Source organism: Tachypleus tridentatus, chromosome 1, assembly GCF_004210375.1.
Source record: "Tachypleus tridentatus isolate NWPU-2018 chromosome 1, ASM421037v1, whole genome shotgun sequence".
Classification (NCBI taxonomy): domain Eukaryota; kingdom Metazoa; phylum Arthropoda; class Merostomata; order Xiphosura; family Limulidae; genus Tachypleus; species Tachypleus tridentatus.
This window is the reverse complement of record NC_134825.1, coordinates 131189414-131216071: the sequence shown is the minus strand read 5'-3', so window position 1 is coordinate 131216071 and position 26658 is coordinate 131189414. Positions and strand designations below refer to the sequence as shown.

General features: G+C 34.8%; 1 protein-coding gene across 1 annotated transcript in view; it reads left to right on the top strand.

The window, feature by feature from the left end:
- The window catches only part of LOC143223923 (DNA (cytosine-5)-methyltransferase 1-like), a 128160-nt gene that overhangs the window by 82364 nt on the left and 19138 nt on the right, over positions 1-26658 (top strand). The window contains 7 exon segments of the mRNA XM_076452400.1: positions 2159-2288; positions 3139-3218; positions 3220-3291; positions 6386-6517; positions 7362-7564; positions 8453-8564; positions 19860-20009. Coding sequence (XP_076308515.1) covers positions 2159-2288; positions 3139-3218; positions 3220-3291; positions 6386-6517; positions 7362-7564; positions 8453-8564; positions 19860-20009 — 879 coding nt within the window.

Below are 26658 nucleotides of genomic sequence, written 5' to 3'. Positions count from 1 at the left end.
CCAGTGTCATAGTCAATAGGTTTGAAAACTCCAATAGGTTATGATCAATGTAAATGACAGAAGGTTGTTGTGATGCATATACATACACATAAAATTATTTTAAAGCTAACACTAAAGCCAGTTTTATTTGTTTTCCACAGAAGAATTATTCTTTTGATAACAATTAAACTTTTTTTAGAAAAATAACAAACTGGGTGTTTAGTACCTTTGTCATCTGATAGTTGTAGAATAGTACCAGCACCACAATTGCTGGCATCAACAGTTAATGTGAAAGGCTTATCAATATCAGGTGCCATCAATATAGGATAAGTGCACAATAAAAAATTGACATTTTCAAAAGTAGGTTGACATGTTTCAGACCATTTGAACTTTTTATTTTTCTTCAGTAGATTTGTTAATGGTACAGTGATGTCAGCAAAAATTTTACAAAACTTCTTATAATAACCTGTCATCCTCAAAAAATGTCATCATACTTTTCTTGATAGGAATTGGATAATTCACAATACAGTCAACTTGGGCTTGAATATTGAAGTTACTCAGTTTGAAGCTGCATTCATGTTGGATAGAAACACGGTGTCAAATGTAACATATTTACCAGTTGAGATGTGGGTGTACTAAATTTTATTATTTTTTGGTAAAGAGTGGTCCAAGAGTTGTCTTCTCTGTGGTAAGCAATTTGAAAGGAGGGATGGTAATAGGTAACCATAGTAACTTGTCCCCTGATAGGACAAAAATAAGTCTTTGGATTTAGAATGCTAAAATCAGAGGTTTGATTTGCCTCAGTGGACAGAGCAAATAGCCTGATTTGGTCATGCTGCAACAAAATGTAAAAGAAAATTTCTATAAGGCCCTCTTGTGACTCATTGGTAAGCTTAAACACTTCTAAAAGATAAAGTTTGAATGTTTGATCTCTGATGTAAGAAGAACACAGCTAGCCTTTTTTGTATTTTTGTGCCTAACAAAAAACATTTTCTAATTGACACTGTGATAGTGAATTAATTGATATAGAAGTTATAGTGGCTAGTAGTGCATATCTTTATAGCAATAGATCCTAAATATGCTACACTACATATAAGTTGCTTTATAACTTGTAAACCACTTGTGTAACCATTGCAAAATGTTTAATGTGCAAAACCATTTCTTAAATTTTTGTGACAGTTTAAATCAAGTCTAGAAATATTTGAAACATTTATTGGGCAAAACATGAAGTAACAAAACTGAACTGATAACTCAACTGTATTTTAATAATTACAGTGATGTGCCATTTTTGGTCCTTCAAACATAGTATAAAATTTACCATTATTTACTTGTATATCTTGCACTAAAACATGAATCTTTCTGTACTGCATTTTCTTTGCCAAAATTTTTTTTTCAAGAAATAATTGAAAATATTTTTAAATTTGAAAAACCTAAAGTAAGTGGACATATTTTTACTCCATATTAGTGTTGGATTCTCCAGGTATTTATTTTCTTCTGTTGTTTTAAAATTATCATTTTATGCCATAGGAGTTGGGATCAATTTTATTATTTTGTTATTGCATGCTTAAAATTTTATATCAGTGCAAACTCTTTGGTTAACCCTAAAATCTTGTTTCTTATTCTTAAGAGTGGTAATTGTTAAGGAATTGCACAAAGCATTATTTTTAATTGTTTTATGGTCTTATATAAAGAACTTGACAGAATTCAGCTGAAAAGCACTTTCATAGAACATATGTGCTGAACGTCTTATTCACAGATTCAGACATAGTAGCTTTTCCTAATTTAAAAGTACTGAGCAAAGGAAAGGAAGGTAATTCGTCAGTAGCACTTCTAAACTGCATGACTGTGCTGAACCAAATAACCTGACATAACCTGATGTCATAACTTGACATCCTTCAGGTGAAAGCAGAATTATATAGGTGTTAAACCTTGAACCTTCCAATCCACTGTCTGATAGTCTAATCAGAAGCCATGGATTTTAATATATTTGAGATTCATTTCAATTTGTATTGTGATATTAAACTATTTACTTTAATAAATACTTATTAAAACTAAATTTTGAATGATTGATATTGGTTTATTTTACTTATTTTATGCCTGTTTACAAATTGATTTTTTATGTTATTATCTGCAGTTATTACAAGTAATGAGAAGATTATTTTATTGATCAATATTCTAGGGAAAAGGGAAAGGAAAAGGAAAGGGTAAAAACAAACCAGATTTGGAGACCTTCCCAGAAGTAGCCATGGAAACATATCCTGTTCTTGCTCAGAAATTAAGAACATTAGATGTCTTTGCTGGTTGTGGAGGTTAGTGTGAATTATGTTGTTGTTAAATGTAATTATGTTTTAATTAAATTTATTGCAAGTTATTTGAACTTATTGTGGATGGCTAGTACAGTTTGCATGATTGTGATAATATATATCAATTTGTTTATAAGTATCTTTTTCTATGATCCATTTTTAGTGAACAGAATATTGTCAGCTTCTTAATCAGAAACTTTTAAAGAATATTTACAAATTATTTTTGAACACAAGGTTATTATTAAACTAGCTAATCTTTCAACATGACACCCCATACATGGAGGGACTTGAAAATTTAATTGAAAACAAGACCAGATTTTTTTTAAAAAGATTAAAAGAGTAAAATTTATAATGGCTCAAAATTTTTAATTCTTTGTTCATACAAATTTCGGTACTAATATTGTATTAAATATATACTTTGTAAAGCAGCATAGAACTGTTTTTGCAGGAAGTTTATTTAAATCTTACAGTAACATTGGACTGTTTTGATGTTGATTTTTGTAGTGTTTATTTGTAGACATAAAAGAATGTATAATTAGGGAATATTGTCTTTAAATTTTATATTTTAACTGATTTAATTCTGATGAAGCATTGAAAAGCAAAAAGGCATTTTTGATTTTTGAATGTTCTTTTAAATGTGTATTTTAAGCATTATTTAATGCTACTTATAGCTATGTGTTTGTTATACAGTAAGTAATGCTTGTGTATTTCGTTTTTTGCTATGACCATTAAGAAAACATTCAAAGTGATCCTTTAAGATCCAGCTTCAAAAAAAGGAATAGAATAAAATGAATATTAAATTTCTTTTTTTGTACTAGTAATTCTGATTTTGGTTGTTTTGGATTCATCTTCTAAGGCTTGTCTGAAGGTTTTCATCAGGCTGGATTAGTAGACACTTTGTGGGCTATTGAGAAAGAAGATCCTGCTGCACAAGCCTTTTCGTTTGAATTTTCCAAAATGTACAGTATTTTCTGATGACTGCAATGCTCTTCTTAAGATGGTTATGGAGGTAGTACAATTTATAGAAATTGTAGTTTTATATTTGAATACTTGGCCACTTTTTTGCTTCCAAGGTTTTTTTTATTGAGAAGATATGTGTGACATTGTTATGTGTTTTACTTCCATGTGCTTATCTTTAATAGTAGTTTATATAATCTTTTATTTACTTTATCTCTTCAACAAAAAAAACTTATTGGGTATAGTGGTGATTATGCCCATCCATCTGTAGCCAACTACTTTCTACATGATGGCTAGTTCTAAACAGCAGATTATAATAAAATAGGTCTTTTCTTTTGGGATAATCCTGTTGTTTATTTTTTTTTTGGGGGGGGGGAGTTAAAAGGTCAAGTTTACAAATTCATAAAATACGAATATGTTTTCTATGCAGAAGAAAACATAACTACAAAGTATACACAAATACCATATCTTGATAACAGCAAAACATAAAAAACTGATGGTTTAGGGCAGTGGTTCCCAACCTTTTTTATGTCCTGCACCCCTAAAAAATTTTAATATGGTATTTTGCAAGACCTCCATGTATATGGGTTACGTGGCCATTTGCCCATTTTTATTAAAATTTTTTAATGGATAGGAGACACCGAGTTCGTGTGGGTTCGACACTTTCCCGTTCTTTTTTACAGGAGTTTAGAGTTCCTCAGGACTGTGTTCTGAGTGTCACACTTTTCAGTATAAAAAATTAGTGCCATCATTGAACAACTCCCTCTCATTCTTGCAAAAGGTCTCTATGTTTACAACTTTCACATCTCATGTCAGTCTTCGAACATGAGGTATATTGAGCAGCAGCTACAGACTGCCCTCAATTGTTTACTGAAGTGGACTACAGCACATGGCTTTACCTTCTCTCTCTCTAAAACCGTTTGCATGCACTTTTGCCACCAATGGGGTATTTACCCTGATCTTGAACTCTGTATTAGTGAAGTTGTGCTGCCTGTGATCTTTGGGCTTATCTTTGATCATAAGCTGACCTTTATACCACACATCAAGCAGCCATGGGTCAAATGTACAAGAGCACTGAACATTCTCTGTGTCTCCTCTTCCTACGTTCTATGCTAAAGATATATCATGCTCTTATTCGATCGAAACTCAACTATGGATCACTGGTCTATGGCTCTGCCAGACCACCGGCCTTAAAGATGCTAGACCCTATTCATTATCAAGAACTTGGCTCTGCACTAGGACTTTCTGCACATCCCCAGTTCAGAGCTTATATATGAACCTTCTTTGCATCTCTGCTGTTTGCAACTGTCTTTACTGTATGCTTCGAAACTTCATTCCTTACCAAAGCATTCTACCTGGGGTTGTGTTTTCCTTTCTTGGTGGGCCATGCTTTTTCAGACCAGACAGTCTGCCATTGCTCCTTTTGGCCTTCGTATTCAGGTGCAGTTAGATGAATTGGGTCTGTCCTTGGATAACATTGCTGTATCCTCTGGTCGGCCCATCCCACCATGGCTTCTTACAGTCCTCAATTGTGACCTATCTTTAAGTCATCTGAGAAAAGTAGACACTCCTGAAATACTGTCTGCTATTTGCTGAACATCTTTTGAACCATTCTTCCATTCCTGTTTATACAGATGGTCCGAAATCAGGTGACTGTGTGGGCTCTGCCATGGTTGGTTGTGGTTCAGTGGTTGCATACAGAATCCCCTCTACAGCTTTTGTGTTCACTGCTGAACTATATGCCATTTCTCTTGTTCTGGATCACATAGAAGCTAAACAGTGCCCAAGCTGCATAATTTATACTGACTCACTTAGTTTTCTACTGGCCCTGGAAACGTTTCACATTTGTTCACACCCTGTTCTTGCTGATAATCAAAACCAACTGGGCCATCTCTCTTTGACATCTACTTCTATCCAGTTTTTCTGGATACTGGGCCACGTTGGTATTCGCGGGTACGAGCTTGCCGACACTGCAGCTAAGTTTGTCTGCCCTGGCACTATCACTGCTGTGCCTGTCCTATACATGGACTATGATCCTGTATTCAAGGCTCAGCTTCGTGGCAGCTGGCAGTCGACTTGGAGTGAGCAACGTGAAAACAAGCTTTTCCAAATAAAACCCTATATTGGACTTTGGCCATCTTACTTCCGTAAGGATCGGAAAGAGGAAGTTGTTTTAACTATACTACGCATTGGTTACAGTATTTTAACTCATCATTTTCATTTATCTGGAACTGATGCACCAGTGTGTAGTTTGTGTAACGCTGAGATCACAATAAGCCACATTTCACTTTCTTGTCATCATTACGATTCACAACAAAGGCACCATTTTCACTATTTTCTGTCCCAAGATTTGTCCATAAAGTTAGACAGTGTTATTGATGATGGTGACACTGTCCACCTTGGTAATGTTTTTAGTTTTTTGAAGGCCATTAATCTTTTTAATGCCATTTGAGTTTTTTAATTGATACTTTACACCTTTTTAATGTGGCTCCCTTTTAAAAATCATAGTTCATCTAGTTCAATTTGAAATTAGAAACTGGCCATAACATTAAATAAATCAAAAGCAGGACTGGAAAGGCCAACTTCAGGTGACTGACGGTGGTTTTTGTACTTGCCTGTTAGTCTTCCTGGCAAGTTATGATTATTACAGTTACGCTACAGAAAGTCCTTTACAACTTGTATTACTGTAGTTTTTCTCTTGACATTGTAGACAAGATGTAAAGATTGGTTTTATGCTATTTATGTTTTTTTAAAACTTTGTTTTGTTTTACCTTAATTTATGAATTTCACTAAATTTACTTTTAACTTTTAACCGGACGTTTGGTGCAGATAGCCTATCTGCTTTGTGCCATAAAACACTAAACCAACCAACCAACTAACTGTAGTATTTACATTTTACAAACTAACAGCTTGTGCATTAAAAGTAAGTGCTTTTAAGTACTTTGTGATAACATTTTGCATATGATTCTATGCACTGATGTATATATAAAGCAGTGAAATATTTTAATTGGTACTTCAACTTTTATGTTTGTTATTTTAATAGTGAACAAAATATCACTCAATAGTTGTTTCTCTTTGTTAATTTTATTTGAATTAATAACCAGAGTAGAAACATAAATACTGAACTTATTTTTTTTTCTTTATAGGGTCAAACCAGCAATGAGAAAGGACAGAAACTTCCTCAGAAAGGTGAAGTAGAACTTCTTTGTGGAGGACCTCCATGTCAAGGGTTTAGTGGAATGAATCGGTTTAATTCTCGACAGTATTCACTTTTTAAGGTAGAAGAAATTTAGCAGATTTGTTCTCTTTTTTTTTTTCATGGAATCTAACACTTAATATACTGATATTACTTTTGATGAAGTTAATGTTTGTTGTGAGGAGAGGAATTCCTCAATACACTTTAAATGAAAGTCCAAAGATAGTGTTTGAGTATATTGTATATTTTTATTTAACTATTTTTTATTTACAAAATGTTGTCTACTTGTGTGGTCATCATAAGACACCTGTGTTTTGATTTAAATTAGGTTTTAATTCATGAATAATATAATTAATGCTTCTTTTTTATTTTTCTTCTGTTATTGTTTTTCTCATTAGATAAAATTTTAAAGTTGTTAATAGTATAACAAATGAACATCCAGTTAATGTTAAGAACTAATCCTGATATAAATCAAAACATAGGTGTCCCCATATATGTTTTCTCAATATGAACAAAATTTTCATACAGTATTTCACAAAATAGAGGCAGTTACTTGATGGTGGCAACGTAAGTGGTCAAAATGTTTCTAAAAGAAGTTAAATGAAAATAAACAAGCCACTCAAAAGATGTATCTTTGGCCTTTTATTTGAAGTTAATGTTTGTTCACTGAAAGATATGAAATTTCAACATAAAGAAAAAAGATTTATTATAATTTTATAATTCCATGAAATTCTTGTGTGATAATTCTATTGAATTTGTAAAGTTCTGATGAATATGTGTATAAAAGTTCAGAAAGTAGTAAACCATTTTTTAAACTTTTACTTTATCTCTAATGAAATTTTGTGGGAATTAGTTTCATTTATTTTTGTCCTTATATGAGACTTTTAGTAATATGGATCTATCTAATATATTGTTTTCATTCCAAGAATTCCCTTATAGTATCATTCCTGAGCTACTGTGACTATTATCGGCCAAAATATTTTGTGTTGGAGAACGTGAGAAACTTTGTTTCCTTCAAACGTAGTATGGTTCTGAAACTGACACTTCGCTGCCTTTTACAGATGGGTTACCAGTGCACTTTTGGTGTTTTACAAGCTGGTAATTATGGGGTTCCACAAACAAGGCGGAGGTAAATCAAAAAGTTGCTTTTTAGCTTTACTTTGAAAATATACAAATATCAAAATGCTGCTTCACTTAAGAATAGCTTAATTGAATATGATAAGAAATACAAGTTGGTATAAAAGATATCAAATTAACACAATTATCAAAATATTATGAACTCTGTTTGTGAAGGCATTATCTAGTCTTGTTAACAGTATGTCTCATTGAAAAAAAACTTGGTTTAACTTGATAAACTGTTTTATAAAACTTCTTTTTTAATAAGATATGATGAAAAATAGGTGTGAACTTTGACTTTAAAGTATTTCATTAATTACACTATGTAACACAAATTTTGATTCTACATAGTATGTGTTATTTCTTAATTGCTTATGTTGTAAAAGTACAGACAATGGCCATTATTCCCTTCAAACTGTGCTTTTGTGACCTGGATAATGAAATTTACCTATTTTATATGTAAAAACAGGCAAATTTGCACATTTTCATTTACATAAGGTCTCAATAAAACAACATATGAATCAAGATTTACATGTATTTATAATAAAGTTATATACAAAAATGTTTAGAAGTGAGTAGTTTTTCGAGATTTGCAACTGCAATGTAAATCACTTTCATGTATCACACCCTAAATAGTCTTCCATCATGTTTTCGTTATATTCTCCCAAGTTACAAAATCAAAGTTTGAAGATAAAAATAGGTTTTTTCCATTTACTTTAGGCATAAGCAATTGGGAAATAATACTTTCTGCCCAGGAACAAGAAAAATTAAAATTGTGTTACATAGTGTTATCAGTATTTTTAAACCTTATTTAGATCCTCAGTGAAAAATATTTAAAAATTTTTTGTTATTATTATTACCTTTTTGTTTAATGAATGATTTTTAAAAAAAAATCTTGTAGAGCTATAATCCTGGCAGCAGCACCTGGTGAGAAATTGCCATACTACCCTGAACCCACTCACACCTTTGCTCCAAGAGCATGTCAGTTGTCTGTGATGGTAGATGACAAAAAGGTATAATTTGATGCAGTATTTTTCTGAAAATCATGTAATATACTCTGCTGACCAAAATTTTAATGCCAATGAACATAAAGAAAAAATATGTATCGTGCGCTGTTAGACTCAACCACTTATTTGAATTTGAGTAGAGCTTTGAAAGATGAAAATAAGAAAATGGGGGAAAAAAACTTTTTAGCATTTAATAGGGAAAATGTGAACACTTAGAAATTAGCCTAAATACTAGCTGGTCAAAAGTTTAAGACCATACTGAAACGAAGCATTAATCCGTAAACATGTGACGAAATTTAGTCATTTGTGTTCAAGCATTAGTGTTGTCAACATCTTTCACTGACATCTCCTGTGTTACATTGGGTAAAAACATGACAAAGGCTAAAAAGTTGACAGAATTTGAATATGGCAAAATTGTCGAGCTGCAAAAGCAAGGTCTCTCTCAACATACCATTGCTGGTGAAAATTTTTTAAAATACCCTGAGGGATACGGAACAAGAATTTCAAGTGGTTGGCCCAAGGAAATTTCACCGGCGTTGAACAGAAGGATTCGACGGGTTGTCTGGCAAGACACCAGTCGATCGTCGAACCAGATTGAGGCCCTTAAGGACACAGAATGCAGGTCAAGAACAATAAGACAGCATATATGAGAGAAAGGCTTTAGAAACCGTAAACATTTTCAAAGGCCATCCTCCTTCCACACCGCGTAACAGCTCGGTTAAATTTTGCTGAAAAGCACCAAACATGGGATGTAGAAAAGTGGACGAAAGTTTTGTTTTCTGATGAGAAAAAATTTAACCTGGATGGTCCGGATGGCTTCCAACATTACTGGCAATATAAGGATATCTCACTGGAGACATTTTCTACACAACACAGTGGAGGAGGTTCCATCATGATCTGGGGTGCTTTCTCCTTCCAGCCAGACTTTTGCAAATGCTTATATCAACCATGCCAAAGCAAATGTTTGCAATTATTTGCAATGATGGCCATGCAACTCACTACTGAGATCTCTTGTTGGGCATTTCCTACCCTGTTTAGGACTTCTTTTTGGTATGGTCTTAAACTTTTGACCAGCTAGTATTTAGGCTAATTTTATTGTGTTCACATTTTTCCTATTAAATGCTAAAAAAGTTTTTTATTTTTAATTTCCCTTTTTTTGTTTTCATCTTTTGAAGCTCTACTCAAATAAGTGGTTGAGTCTAACAATGCAAAATGCATATTTTTTCTTTATGTTCATTAGCCTTAAGATTTTGGCCAGCAGTGTATATAAGCAGGTTTGAACAAAGTGGAAAATTTGAACTTATGAAAACTAAAAAATCAAAAGTATTCCAGTCTGTTGGTACAGGTTTGTTTATTTTTGTATTTTACTGAACAGAAAATTTGTACAATATAATTGTTAACTTTCAAAACTGACTGGCATGGCTAGGCAGTTAGTATTCTCAACTCGCAATCTGTGGGTTGTTGGTTCAAATCATCATCTCACCACACATGCTCGCCCTCTCAGCCATTGGGGTGTTATTATGTGACAGTTAATCCCACTTTGTTGGTAAAAGAGTAGCCTAAGAGTAGGCAATGGGTGGTGATGATTAGCTGCCTACCCTCTAGTCTTTTGCTGCTAAATTAGGGATGGCTAGTACAGATAGCCCTTATGTAGCCTTAAGGGAAATTCAAGGCAAACAAACAAATCTTAAAATGCTATGCTGTACCAGTAGTAGTGGGAAGATATGTAAGGTCATTAATTAATGTTTGTTAATGATGTGTTTTATGTGTGTATATATTCCATTTAAAAACTAGTCGGAAAACCCATTGAAATTATCATCTTAGAAATGCTGATATAATGTGATAAGGAGTGCTGATAAAGAGTTGATTAGTGTAAGGCTGAATTGATCGCTTGAGATTCAGTCTATGTCATAAAAATGTTGGCTTGAATTTTTAGGTAGTTTTGGTTATTGAACATAAAGTTATAGTGGTAGTGAATTATATAAAGGTTACTAATTGATTGTTGGGGGGTTATATATCAATTGGTTAGGGCCTTGGATATAAAGTTCTAAAGCTATCTTGCAGGCTTCAGTGGTTGGGACTTCTGTGAACAAGAAGAGACTAACCAAATAGCATTTCTTAACCTCAAAATTGCTGGAACTAATACACAATTCAAAACATAAATCCACAGAAAAATCACCCATACTGGATTATACAATCCCTGGGACTCAGCACATGAAACAAAACGATAACTCAACATATTAAGAAAGCAAACAAACACATCTACAAAACTGTGCTCATCCAATAAAATTAACGATGAAATCAACAAAATAAAACAACACTTCATCAACATCAACAAATTTCCTCCAAAAACTGTGGAAAAAATTGTACACTCACAACTAGACCAACAAAAATAAATCTCAAGATACAACAAACTACAAAACCTTACACTGCTGCATGCCACGTGTTCCTGACATCAGCGAAAAATTAACCAACATTTTAAAACAAAACAAAACATAAAATTCAAGTAAATACCAAGTTTATTCAAAAACCATAAAGTTCATACTATGTAAAACCTACACTGACAAACACGACACCAACACAATAATTTATAAAATAAATGTCACAACTTCTGTGTTGGAGAAACAAGCACAAAAATAGAAACTAGATTCAAAGAACACACAAAAAAAAAACACCTTCACACGGTTTTGAAGACTGCAAATCAAATAAACACAACATAGCCATAGGAAACGTCCAGATACTAAGGAGGGAAATAAATGTATACAAATGCAAAATCAAAGAAGCCCTACTTATACAACAACTAAAACCAAAATAAAAGAACACCTTTACATCTATACTAATTAATAACCTAACATCTAACTGCAACATCCCCTACAATCCTGTGCCTGTTAGTTGCAAACTCTCTCTTTGTTAACCTAGGAAGGTCGAAACATTGTTCTTTGCTTTTCAATAAAAGTGTTAACACCCATACCAGCTGTTGTGAGATATATTTTTATTTGAGTGGATTTCTCGTCATCAGGAAGAAAAGGATTTTGTTTGATCCTTCACAACATGGAGTTGTTGTTTCTGCTCTTCTTTCTTGTTATGAATGTATTATACTCCTTAGTTAGGTTGTACCATTTTAGTATTGCCTTTTATTACATTTAAGTGTTGAACTGTCAATAATACCTTCTTGTTGACATGCACTAAATGATTTCTGAACTTCCATGACTTGAGGTCATAATCAAGATGGATTTTTCAAGACACTTGAATAATTCCTTTTTGTTTTTTCTTGTTTTGTCATATTTTCAGACTTCCTAATATTCAGTTGGTTATGCTTTGGAGGTTCATACATGTCTTCTTTCTTATTTAGTGCTTTTGACATTGTTCTTTTTGTCTCTGTGGATACAACTGAATGAAATAATACCATATCACTGAACACTACCTTGAGATACCATAGATGTCTTGCAAATTTTTGACAACCACGGTTTGAAAAAGTAGATTTCACCTGCTCATACTTAACAAGACATTGTAGGAAGTTGAGATCAGTACAACACCAAAAGTGGCATTAAGAGCAGTGAACCATGTCCTGAAATAGTGAGCTTAAACTGTCCCATAAACATCCAGATGTTGAGGCCATCCATTGTGCATGATGCAATGCTTCAGTTGCTAATAAACTTCACAAAGAGGGATGCTGGCAATTGCAAGTTCAGTCAAATTGAACAATCTCGTATAGGGTTAAGATAGAGAAAATAACATAAGATATGAAATATTATTGAAGAAAAAACATTTGAAATGTATTTAGGAGGTTTTAGAGATTAAAAAAATTAAATTTTAGATTTTTGAGATGAAAAATAGTGTTTTTAATCTTAACATGAAAATCATTTTGTATGTGGACTATTCAAAGCAAATACATGAGGTACTCAAAGAAAAATCTTTTATTTTATTTTATTTAAGACTCTTCACTACAAAAATATGGATTTTTGTATGTGAAAGACTGCCACATTTTGTGAAAATATAGATATACAGGGTGTTTGGAAAGTCACTGTGCACTTATATATCTATTAACAGACATGTTTCAATATAGAATACAGGAGGTAAATATGAATGACAATTATAAACAATGTTGAAAGTGACCCCTGTTGGCATCAATACAGGCCTGGATCTTTCTTATTTTGTTTCTAAACACTGTTATCAGTTGCTGGCTTGAAATAGACTGAATAAAATGTGATTACAAAACTGCACAGTGACTTTCCGAACACTCTGTATTAAAAGTTTGTAGTATTAAATGTGTAAAGACTTTAAATGAGTACAAAGTGGTTATGTGGTTAACCAAATAGACAAAGCCCCTGTTGAGAGAGTTAATCTTTATTCTAACATCACATGTGCTCCATTTCTGTGACTAGTATTACTAGCCATTGTATCAAAGCAACCTGCATTTACTTGATCAGTGACTCCCCACTTTTCCAGCAAATGTGCCACAGCTGGAGCTTGGCCCTCTTCAGTACTTGAAATCAACTTTGGAACGCCTAGAAGCTGGTTTACTCTTGCTCCAGATAGGATCACTGGCAGATGATTCACATGTTTATTTACCTTTGAGATCATTAATAAGCCTGCTATCTCAGTGAACTACAAGTGAGGCTATTGGCTACAATCATTCTTTTATGTTTTCAACAAGTTCTTCATGAAACCAGTGTTGAGGTTTTTGAATCGAGGAATAGTTGGTTGTTAGCTCTTGCACGTGTATGACCAAGGTTGTGAGCTGTGGCAGTAAGGACTTGGGTTGTTTTTCTGTAACTTAACTTGTTTCTGTCCTTAGCTGTTTCTAAGTTGGGAATGATAATACTTCTGCATTTCCTCTTTTTAGATTTAGAAGATGATTCTCTGGTTATTCCTGTATCTTCATCACTTTTATTAGTGTTATATTCACCAACCTCATCTTCAGTGCTATAGGATGATTCCCAAACAATTGTAAGTTTCATTCATGGTCTACTTTTTCTATTCTGCATGCTTTTTCCTGTCCACACTTGCCTCACTTCTCTCAGTACTTACTTCTTTAAAAAAAAAAGAACCTTACCTCTGAGCAAGAAGAAAGTCCTTATCTCCTGGGATCTTAATTAAAGATATGACATCAACATGAGTGATGTCAAAATGATCATCCAAATTAATGGCAAACCTTGCTTTGTTAGTTTTTCAATTATTTGTATTGAATTTTTTAGCTATATCTGGTTTTTACAAAGCTTCTCGAGTTTGTTAATGTCATGATGTGCTGGATGAATGGTAATTGAAGCCTTGTTTCTGAAAGCTTCAGTCTCCTTAATCACAGTCTGAGCTTTCACAAACTGTCTTTTTTGGTGTTTTTTTGTTGGCAGGAAAATACATGTAGTACTTGACTATTTGAAGGTAGTATGCTTCCTGTTAATTTAGTTTCTTCTGAACCAGATAGCCAAATTGTAGTCTTACTTCTAGTTGCAGTATTCTACTTGCAGTGATATGCTGTTACAGTATCAGCTGAAGTGACAAAGTAAAATCTGCTTCTTTACCCTAACAGAAATTATAATTCTTACTGTGATGTCATAAAGAATAGTCCAGAGGTAGAGTGACAACATAGATTATGTATATATGTAATGATCTTGAACATTTTCATGTGGAACAATGGAATAATTCCAAAATGTGCTAGATTATTCCACAATAATATCTTAGAACATTTTATAATAATCTATAGTGAGATTTATGCCAAAATAATTTGAATTATCAACCTTTTTGTACTGATAATTACCAACCCATATATTCAGATTTGTTTTCTGCTTAGAAAGCACCATTACTACAGGCTATTTGCATTTAGCTTTATTTTGTTTGTTTACAATCTGCTATTCCATTTAAAAATGGCATTCTGCAGGCTTGTTGTATTTTCTACAACCAGTGCATTGTCTTCATTGTGTACTAATGTTCTCATTATCTTAATCTTGATACTTTTTTATTGTTTTATTCATGCAATTTAAATAAGAATGCATATATCTAATTCTGTCTTACCTTACACCACATCTATTATCAAACAATTTCTCATTGTTCTGTTGTACATGACCATGCTCTTATTTGTTACAATAAGGACTAATCTTTTCAATCCCAATGGGATATTATATTTTGGGTAATCTAAGACTTGCCACATTTTCTTTCTTGGCACTGTGAAGTGCCTTTTCGAGGTTCAAGAATGTCAAAAACTGATCTGTGTTCCATTCCCAGGATTTTTCCATTACAGTTTTGAGAGAAAATGCTAAAGCTATTGTGCTTCTCCCTAGCTGAAGCTGCATTGCCACTCTTCAAGTTCTTGCTTTACACATTTTCTGTCTTCTTTCAAGAAGTCTTTCATACAGTTTTCAAATAAAATATACTAAGGATATGCATTTGTAGTTCATACAATCTTGCCTATCCTTGCCTTTGAAAATAGGGCACAGTATGTACTAACTTCAGTATTTCTAGTGACTTTCTCCAGTTTTCTATGCTACATTAAATAATTCAAGAATTCTGCAGAGTAAAGCAATTACCCCCTTTTTTGAACAAATCTATAAAAAGATTAATCTCGTCCCAAAACCTTACCATTTTTCATCTGTTTTACAGGTATGCTATCATGTGATGCAATTTATAGGTGGTGAGGGAGAACCTTTCAATGAAGGTTTTGTTTTTTCAGCTTACCTCCTCTGGGATCAAAACATCCACCCAAGTGTTTGCCATGTGTAGTGACCTGTGAAGGGGAGGAGAGGGTCCTGGTGATTGAAGGTCCAATCCAAATACACCACTTTGTCCTTGAATTCCTGTAAACAAACAGCCTTGGGGTGCCTCCCCTAGGGTCAGTCAGCTGGTCTACTTAGGCTAGGGTCAATCAAGTATCAGTGTTGGATGTCTTCAGCTGGTGTTGTGGACATTGTATGTAATGCTGGTGTTTGGGTATAGTGCTCACTAAACCCTGGCATTCCTGCAGTGTCCTTGTTTGGCATTGTAGTACATTCCCTCTTAGGGCTCCATGGTGGGTGAGGTCAGTGGCCACTGAAATATTCCTTTTTTATTATGGATCCTCCAAATAAAAACTTAAATAAAATAGTGAAAAACAGTCCATAGGTAAATGACCACATCTTCAATATTCTGAGCAGCAGTATTCAACACCTGTTGTACCTCATTTTCTTGTACTATATTCTCTTTCAGAGAAACCTTTATGGCAGATGTCACTTTTTTCATTCAGGAGGGACTAGAGGGACTTTTTGGCTCTCCAAAGTTAGTAAAGAAGCTTCGATCTGGTAACATATTGGTGGAAACATCCACATCTCAACACAGTGAACTCTTGGATTCAAAGGGGATTGGGGATATACCTATTGAGGTTACACCTCATGCTACTTTGAATTCATTATGAGGAGTTATTGTTGAGAGGGATTTGAAGAACATCTCTGAGTCAGAGATTCTCAATGGTTTCTTTACCCAAGGAGTTTTTGCAGTGAGGCGTATCTCCACTCGTAAAGATGGAATTACGATGTTGACCAGTGTCCTCATTCTGACATTTACATCACCATGTCAACCTGCCACCATCAAGGCAGGCTATCTTAACTACATGTTACGGTCATACATTCCAAACCCTCTCAGATGTTTCCAGTGTCAGCGGTTTGGTCACTTGAAGACGTCATGTCGTGGTTTCTTGACATGTGATAGTTGCGGTGGCAAGGACCATGATGCCTGTGAGTGTGAAAAAGACTGTAATTGCATCAATTGCAATGGCTCTCACCTATCCTACTTTCCTTCTTGCCCTGAATGGTTGGAAGAAAAATAAGTGCAGTGTTTGAAAACGATTCATAACATTACTTATCCTAAGGCTCGATAATTGCTGTCCACCATTTCATCTCGGACATATGCTACTGCACTTCATTCCACTACTACAGTGGGAGTGCAGACAAACCTCTCTATGCCTCCAAAAGAATCATTCTCTAAACAAATGAAAAGTCTCTTGACCTCCATGGTTAAAAAAGTTGTTGAATCAACTTCAACACTCATCTCTGTCCATACATTCCAACATATCCCAAGATCCATTTCCTTTGGTTCCAGGTACAGGCATTTTCTTGGATTCATCTTCTTCTCCCACTCTAAGCTGCAAAACGATCATTCGTTCATGTCCTCATTCACTGGAATCCTCTTCCAACAGCAAAAACCTGCCTAATCAACCCAGAGTAGGATCCATGGAGGTCGATAGACCTCCCTCGAAAAAAAGACGTGGTTGTAAACAGAAGGGTTCTCCACCCAATTCGCTTACACATAAATAAAAATGGCCACCTTTATACAAAGGAACTGTTAAGGTTTACGTTCTAATCTGGATGACATCAAAACACTGATTTCTTCCTACCATCCTATTTGTCTTTCCTTACACAAAACATTTCTGAAACATGCAAATACAGTCACCTTTTGGTGGTTTTCTTTTTACAGAAATGACAGTCTTTGTGATGGACAAGTGTGTGGAGGGGTGGTACTGTTGGTTGTTCAGCATGTACCCACCTTGTCTTTGCCACTCGACACACCCTTTGAAATTGTAGCCATCCCTGTTTCCTTGGGTTATACCATTACTGTTTGTTCCCTCTACCTGTCGCCTTTAGAGACATTTGATCAGTCAGACCTTGATGCTCTTATTGAACAGTTGCTGTCTCCCTTTTTAATCCTGTGGGACTATTGGACATCATCCCCTCTGAGGAAGTGCTGATATTGATAGGAGGGGTTATTCTGTAGAGCATATATTCTCTGATCACAACATTTCTCTTTTTAATACTGATTCTTCTACTTATTTTGATGCACCTAGTCAGTCCTTTACTGCTATTGATCTCTCAGTTTACTCCCCTTCACTGTTCTCCCACTTTTCATGGAAGGTTGACAATAATCCACGAGGCAGTGACCATTTTCCTATAATTTTGAGAGACTGGCTGTGGTCATTGCCACCCGACGTGCGTGCTCTAGTGGAAACTGGATCAGGCAAACTGGCCCTCTTTCAAAGCTCTCGCAGAACTTGATCCTGCCATCGTCTGTAAGCCATCAATAGAGGACTCTGTGTAAGCAGTAACTGACTGTATTATACAGGCAGCTGATCAGTGTATTTCTAAAACCTCAACATGTTTTCCACGATATCCTCATCCGTGGGGGAATCCTGGCTGCCACATGGCACGGAAGTCTTAAAAACGGGTCTGGGATACTTTCCATAGATATCCCACACTCTCTAATCGTATTGCTTTTCAGTAGGCCCATGCAAATGCTCGATGGGTTAGACATCAAAGCCAGAAGGAATCTAGCATGTCTTCTACCACCAGTTCCAAAGTCATATGGGACAAGATTCGATAGGTCAGTGGGCAATATAATTCTGTCCTCCTTTCAATTTTGTTCTCTGATGGCCAGAAAATAGCTGATATCCAGAGCATCACCTACACTAGGTGAAAGCTTTTGCCAGGTATCTAGCACTTATGCTTCTTACTCCACCTTTTTAGCTTTCAAGACTCGGGTAGAGCAGTCAACACTTTTCTTTTGAGCTGATTGTCTCTGTGACTATAATTGTCCCTTTACACTAGTAGAACTCAAACTTGCTCTTCAATTGTGTGGAGGTACATCAGTCAGACCTGATGCTTCACCACTGACCACCTGATTTGACTTGAAATGTCAATCAGAGAAGCCTTTCTCGAATGCCAACATCTTGTATCAATATTCTTTAACATTGAGAAAGCTTATGATACAACATGGAGGTATTGCATTTTGTGAGACCTCCATATATATGGGTTACGTGGCCATTTGCCCATTTTTATTAAAAATGTTTTAATGGAGAGGAGATTCCGAGTTCGTGTGGTATTGACACTTTCCCGTTCTTTTCTACAGAACCTTGGAGTCCCTCATGGCTATGTCTTGAGTGCCACACTTTTCAGTATTAAGATTAATGCCATCACTGAACAACTCCTTCTTAGTGTTGCAAATGGGCTCTATGTTGACAACTTTCACATCTCATGTAAGTCATTGAACATGAGGTATATTGAGTGGCAGCTACAGACTGCCCTTAATTGTTTACTGAAGTGACCCACAGCAAATGGCTTTAACTTCTCCTATTGGATGATAGCCCTAGAACCATAGCAGCATCACTGTCTTCTCTAATGTTGCTGATTTGAATCCATTATGTGAAAATTGAATACCTTATTAAACTTGCAAACAACTTTCATGAATAAAGAATTAATTAATATACATGATTTATAAAATCATAGTAACAGTTATCTTTAGTCAGGTATGTGTATAAATCATTTTTATTTTTAATATTGAGATTACTCAATTTTATTTTCACAAACATAATTTTCCTTGATAAAATTAAATTGTTAGAAGAAGTGCAGGGTGGAAGGATGTCCATAAATAAGTTTTGGTATTTTATTACATGTTTATCATTCTCTGTTCTTGGATAACTATCACACAGTGTAATATCTACAATGGAGTTTTTCTTTGGTAACTAGTTATACACACACACAAAACATCTCATTTTTTATGTTACTAGCTGTTTATAGGTATAAGCTTAATACTGTTTTACTTTTTCATTATCCTGAATTTTTAAGATACTTTAATCTTTAATATCAAAATTCATCTTAAAGTAGTTGAATCTCAATACTGTGAAAATTATAAAGTTCTGCTTTAATGCTAAATTGAGTGGAAATACAGAAGAGAATAAAAAATTGTCAAAAAAAGAGGTTTTTTTTTCAGTATGAATGCGTAATATACAATATTGTATAAATTATTGAATTATGTATTAAAATATTTGAATTTGGTTTAAATAATAGAATTTCTTTTACACGTAAGATTGTTTTTTGTAGTATAAGTTAAAAGATGTTTTTATTTGTTTCTTTTTCTCTTTTATCTTTGTGAAAATTTTATTTATACTAATACATTAAAGGGGCTTTTTTGTGTGCATATTGTCCCTAAACATAATACTGTTAAATTTATGATAATTAGATACCAGCTGTTTTTAGTTACTGCCAAAATCTTTGATTTTTTAAAATACTTTAACAAAATGCATTATTTGTAATTTTGCTTTTGCATCCTTTTAAAGTTAATCATCACTAAATTCTCTGAACTAATGATTTATTTGGTTCTGCCACTGTAACAACTTTATTTTTTGATAAACATTTAACAATTTTTTGATGTTCCTGATATACTTTATCATTTAAGTTATAATCCCTATCGCATAGTAAGAGTCGGTAAAAAATGTTTTTGTCCCAGTTATGTTTTCGTACTTGAAAATGTAGTACCCAAAATAAGTTAACTTTTTGTTTTCAGTTCCTATCTAATGTTAAGTGGACAACTTCAGCACCATACCGAACCATTACTGTTCAAGATGCAATGTCTGATCTTCCTGAAATAAAAAATGGAGCTAAAGCAGAAGAAATCCCTTATAATGGAGAGCCTTTGTCCCATTTTCAGAAACTTGTAAGCTTATTTTATTGTGATTCCTTTTTTTCCTTTGAAAATTTTGTATTGCAGTAATTTATTTTTCAGTTAACATTTCAGTTAACTTGAAGGGAATTTCATGTAATTAATGTTTATTGATTTCTGTGGTCAGTTGATTTTGATAAACTATTTACAGGTAAAGTATTTTTTGAATTGGGACAACATTGTAATATTTTTTATAAAAATCTTTGTAATTCTGAATATAAGATATATAGTGTTCAACTTCATTACTGGCCCTATGGTTTGAAACTAGAAAACATCTGTATGGATAATTAAATATCTGCTCCTTGAGGTGGATTCCTGTACATGGTGAGGGAATCTCCTAGAGAAGGTTCTGTACTTTCAGTTTACCTCCTCTGGGAACTAAACATCCATCCACTTGTTTGCCATGCATTGCAACCTATGAAGGGGGGAGGAGAGGATCTTGGTGGTTAAGGGGTCCAATCCTAACACACCAATTTGACCTTGAATTCCTGTAGATGGGTGTGGTCTTGGGATGCTCCCACATGGTTAATTGGCTGGTCTACTTTGATTAGGATAAACCATGAATCAGTGTTGGACGTTCTCAGTGGGTGTTGTGGTCATTGTGTCTGATGCTTATGTTTGGGTATAGTGCACACAAAACCCTGGCGTTACTGCAGTTTCCTTGTTTAGCATTGCACTGTGTCCCCTTTTAGGTGAGGTCAGTGGGCACTGAAATTTCTTTTTTATTATTGTTTCCCCAAATCAAAATCAAAATTAAATAGTAAAAAAACACAGATCTTAAGTAAACAACCACATCTTGAAGATTCTTAACAGCAATCTTTAACTTCTTCAATACCTCACAAAGATGGAATTATGCTGTTGACCAATGCCCTAATTTTAATATTTACATCACCACAACCACCTGCCACCATCAAGGCAGGTTATCTAAATTGTAAGGTGCAACTATATATTCTGTTCCCTCTCGGATGTTTCCAATGTCAGCAGTTCGGTCAATAGAAGACATGACGTCTTGATTCCTTGATATGTGTTCATTGTTATGGAAAGGACCACGATGCCCACAAGTGTGAAATGGATGCTCATTGTGTTAGTTGTAGTGGCTCCCACCCCTCTTACTTTTGTTCTTATCCTCAGTGGGTGGAGGAAAAAGAAGTACAGTGTTTGTAAACAGTTTATGATATTTTTTGTGCTGAAGCTTGAAAGTTATTTTCCATCACTCCATTTCAGACATATGCTGCTGCACTCTGTTTTGCTTCTACAGTAGGAGTGCAGACAGATCTTTCCATGCTTTAATTAGAGATGGTCTCCATCTAGTGAAGAGTCTTTTGCCCTTTGTGGTTAAGAGAGTACGTAAGTCAACGTCTACTCCAGTCTCTGTCCCTACCAATCCTTCCAGTGAGTGCTTTGGTCCCTTCAGCCCTGGCTTCTGGTGTATGCTGAGGCCCATATTCTTCAGCTCCGAGATATTGAACAGTTATTTACTCTCAACCTCAGTCACTAGACTCTGTATATACTAATAGAGAGCTGCCCACTTCATCAGGGCAGAATCCATGAAGGTCAAAAGACCTCCTTTTAATAAAGAAAAATGACGTGGTCATAAACTAAAAGGTTCTCCACCCAGTTCACCACATATGTAAAAATGGGCCACATTGATACAATGGAACTGTCAAAGTTTCTGTTCAAATGTAGATGACATTAAGGATTTGATTCATTCTTATCACCCCCTGTGTGTGTCTCCTTATAGGAAATGTTTCAAAAACCTGATGATGCAGTCACCTTTAAGCAGTTTTTTTTGTACAGAAATGACAGGTTGTGTGATGGACGAGTGCATGGAGGGGGTAGTACTACTGGTCAGTCAGTATGTACCCTCTCTGTCTTTACCATTCGATACATTTTTGGAGGAAGTAACCATCCGTGTTTCCTTGAGTCATACCATCACTATTTGTTTTCTCTAGCTGTCTCCTTGGAGAGACCTATGATAATTCAGACTTGATGCTCTGGGCCATGGGTTACCTTTCATAGGTATCCCACACTTTTAAACTGCATAATTTCTCAGCGGGCCCGTGTACATATTCGACAGTTAAAATGTTAAAGCTAGAAGGAATCTCAGATTATGTTTGCAACTAGCAGTTCTTCTACCACTAGTTCTGTAGTCATATGGGACAAGATTCTGATAATCAGTGGGCAGTATACTTCTATCCCCCTTACAATCTTGCTTTCCGATAACCAGGAAGTTGCTATTGCCCAAAACATTGTTGATATTCTTAGCAAAAACTTTCCTTGTGCATCTAGCACTTCTGCTTCATCTGCCACCTTTGAAGCCACCAAAGCTTGGTGAGAGTGATCACCTCTTTCCTTTAGGAATGATTGTCTCTATGAGTATAATCGCTTCTTTACACTGGTGGAACTAAAGCTTGCTCTTCATTGTTCTGGCAGTACATAGATCAGACCTGATGATATTCACTATTAGATGCTGCACTGTCTCTTTCTTACTTCTCTTGCTATTCTTTTGGTTGTTTTTAACTGAAGCTGGAAGGAGAATGTTTTTCCTAGTGCTTGGTGTCATGCCATTATCTTCCATTTTTCTAAGCCTGGGAAGTATCCCAAGATTTCTTCAAACTACTGTTCAGTTGCTTTAACCATTCTCGCAAACATCTTACAAAGAAAGCTTGTCGATGTTCGTCTTGTTGGGTTCCTCAAATCAAACAACTTCCTCTTGCCCATTCAGTGTGGGTTCCAACAACAGCACTCTACAATGGACCACCTGATTCAACTTGAAATGTCAACCAGGGAAGCCTTTCTCAAGCAACAACACTTATTTCTGTATTTGTTTTACTTTGAGAAGGCTTATGATACTATATGGAGGTATGCCATTTGTGAGACCTCCACTCATATGGGTTACATAGTCATTTGTCCATTTTTATCATAAAGTTTTTAATGGACCAGTGATTCCAAGTCCACATGGGTTCAACAATTTTTTTCTTTTTGCACACAGGAACTTGCAATCCCTCAGGGCTGTGTCTTGAGTGTCATACCTTTTAGTATAAAGATTAATGTCATCACTGGACGACTGCCTCTTACTGTTGCAAATGGGCTCTATGTTGATAATTTCGTGTTAGTTGTCTCGTCGAACATGAAGTTTATTGAGTGGAAGTTACAGACTACCCTCAATTGTTTACTGAAGTAGACCACAGCAAATGGTTTTCTTCTCTCTCTCTCAAAAACTGTTTACGTGAACTCCCACCAACAGGGTATTCACCTCGATCTCAAGCTCCGTCTGAGAGAAGTTTTGCTTCCTGTGGTCCCCGAGGCAAAGTTCTTGGGGCTTGTATTTGACTATAAGCTGACTTTCATTCCACATCTAAATCAGCTATGCATCAAGTGTTCAAGGGCATTGAATCCATGCTACAGATCTATCATGTCCTAATTTGATCAAAACTGGACTATGGGTTCATGGTCTATGGGTCAGCCAGTACCTTGGTCTTAAAGATGTTGGATCCAATTCACCATCTGGGGCTTTGGCTCTGCATGGGGGCTTTTTGCATTTCTTCATTCCAGAGTTTGTACACCGAGTCTCACAAACTTCCTCTACACCTGTGTTGTTTGTGACTGTCTTAACTGTATACTTCAAAATTTCAATTCTTACCACAGCATCCCACCTGAGGTTGTGTTTTCCTATCTCAGTGGGCCATGCTTTTTCAGAATAGGCAGTCTGCCATTGTTTCTTTTGGCCTTCGTATCTAGGTACAGCTGGCTGAATTGGGTTTGTCTATGGATGATGTTTCTGTCTCCACTGGTTAGCCCATTCCACCATGGCTTATTACCATTTGCAAGTGTGACCTTTCTTTGAGTCATCTAAAGAAGGCAGATACTCTCGATTTGAAGTACTGTTTCCTATTTGCTGAACATTTTCTGAACCAATATCTTCTAGTCCCATTTATACGTACGATTCAAAATCAGGTGACTGTCAGCTCTGCCATGGTTTGTTGTGGTTCAGTAGTTGCACACAGGATTCACTCTACAGTTTCTCTGTTCACTGCCAAAGTATACACCATTTGCCTTTCTCTGGATCACATAGAAGCTATGTAGTATGTCAACTGTACATTTATACTGATTTGATTAGCTCTCTGATTCAAAATCAGGTGACTGTCAGCTCTGCCATGGTTTGTTGTGGTTCAGTAGTTGCACACAGGATTCACTCTACAGTTTCTCTGTTCACTGCCAAAGTATACACCATTTGCCTTTCTCTGGATCACATAGAAGCTATGTAGTATATCAACTGTACATTTATACTGATTTGATTAGCTCTCTGTTGGCCTTGGAATTACTTAACATTAGTTCTCATCCTGTTCTTGTTGATATTCAAAATTGACTGGCCTGTTTCTCTTTATCATTTATTTCTATCCAGTTCTTGTGGACACCCAGCCACATCAGTATTTGGAGGAATGAGCTTGCTGACACAACAACTAAGTCTGTCTGCTCTGGTGCTATCATGGTTATGCCCATCTCTATGTGAACTACAGGCCTTTATTTTTGGCTTGACTCCATGCCAGTTGGCAGTTGATTTCGGGTGAGCAATGTGATAAGAAGCTTTTCCAAATCAAACTTTCTGTTGCTCTTTGGCAATCTTGCTTCCATAAGGATCCTGGCTAGGTTACATATTGGCCATAGTTTTTTAACTCATTATTTACTTTTATCTGGGGCTGATGCATCAATATGTGGTCTGTGTGACAGTCAAGTCGCAATACCCCACATTTTATTTTCATTACGATTATTAGTGATGGCACCATTTTATACATATTTTTAATATGGGTTCATCATTGACATTGGACAGTGTCATTGGTGATGGTGATGCTGTCAACCTCAGTTATTTTTACAATTTTTAAGGGCTATTGGCCTTTTAAATTCTGTTTAAGGTTTTAATTCAAAAATTGGACTTTGTTTTAATATGATTCCTTTTTATGTATTTTAGTAATTTTACTTTTATTTTTTTACCAGTTATTTGGTGTAGATAGCCTAGTTACTTTGTGCCAATAAATGCCAAATAATCAACCAATCATATATCTAAAAGTACTAATCCACTAGATCAGTACAGCAGTAATGACTTGTATGTTATAGCCAATCACAAATTTCATTTGTTTCAAGTGCTTATCTTAATTCCCTAACAGCAAATGTTATATGTAGTATAGATATGATTGAGAATTCACTGTAGGTTTGCTTGTGAAGTAAATACTTTTCTTTTGTGTATAAATTTTTCTCATTAACAATTGCTTATAATGACATTGTCAACAAGTATTGATGTGACATTTTCTGTTTAATCATCCTGTTATTTTGCCCTTATGAGGTTTTTAATGATACTATATTGCTTATTTGTTTACACTAATGTCACTCTCTAAAGCATTGTCACATGTGCTTGAAATTATATACCATCAAGAAGAAAGAGTATTTGCTTTCAGTGTACCATTTTGAACTTTCTCATATATGATAAAAAATTAAAATGTCTTTTTAATTTTGTTGTATGTCTAAAAATAAACCTGACATTGAAAGAACTTATAAATGTAGCAGTACAAGAGTTAAACTTGGGTTATCCCATGTTTTGATATATATTTATTTTTGAATTTGAGTGAAAAGAACAGTCAGTAAATTAAAGTAAATGTGAGTCAGGAGTACTGTGCTTCATTGTTTTTGGTTCTCTTAATGTCTTGTTTAAAATTGTCAGTATTTCTTTACTAAACATTGAAATTAAACAAAGAGTGAAAGTGAGTAATTCAGGAATAATACGTGATGACGAGAAAACCCACTTGTAGAGAAAATTATATATTTAAAAACAGCTGGTATGGGTAGAGAAGACACTAATAGAGGAGCAAACAAGGTTTTGACCTTTTTCGGTTATCATCAGGTTCACAAAGAAAGAAAGGATTACTGACCACATGTTGCCTTCAAACATGTGATCAGCTACCCTTTCTTTCTTTGTGATCCTGACGATGACCAAAGAAGGTCGAAACGTTGTTTGCTCTTCTATTAGTGCCTTCTCTACCCATACCGACTGTTATTAAATATATAATTTAGGAACATATGATAGTAAATAATCTGTGGTAAAGCAGCTTTATTATAATGTTTAGAGGATTTATCAACTATAAGAATATTTAAATGGACATACTATGTAAGAATATTGATGTTTCTGCACTTCAGTGAGACAGTAAAGCTATCTTTTAGTATTATCTTCTCTCCTTCTCTCCCACACATTTACCCTAGTGAGCATTATGGAACATTATTTCTTTTTCACATAAAAACTTAAGAGTTAAGTAGTTTCTTTGATGTATATACATGCTACATATAATGGGAATTGTAAATCATTTTGTCCCAAGTTTCATAAATTGAATTTTTCCAAAATGAATCTTGCAAAGCTAATTTTAGTCTTGTTATTTGAACACCTTAGATAACAACACGCACAAAACAATGAGATTTTAATGCAAGATGTAGATTTGATATCAAATCTGAACATTTTTTTTCTGGTTCTAACTATTTTCAGATGACAAATCTAAAGTGGCTGTCATTTGGAAATTGAAACTCCATACAAAAGAAATGACTTTTAGCATTAAGTTTATATTGGTACCATTTTTGAAATTTTTCATGATGGGGTCAT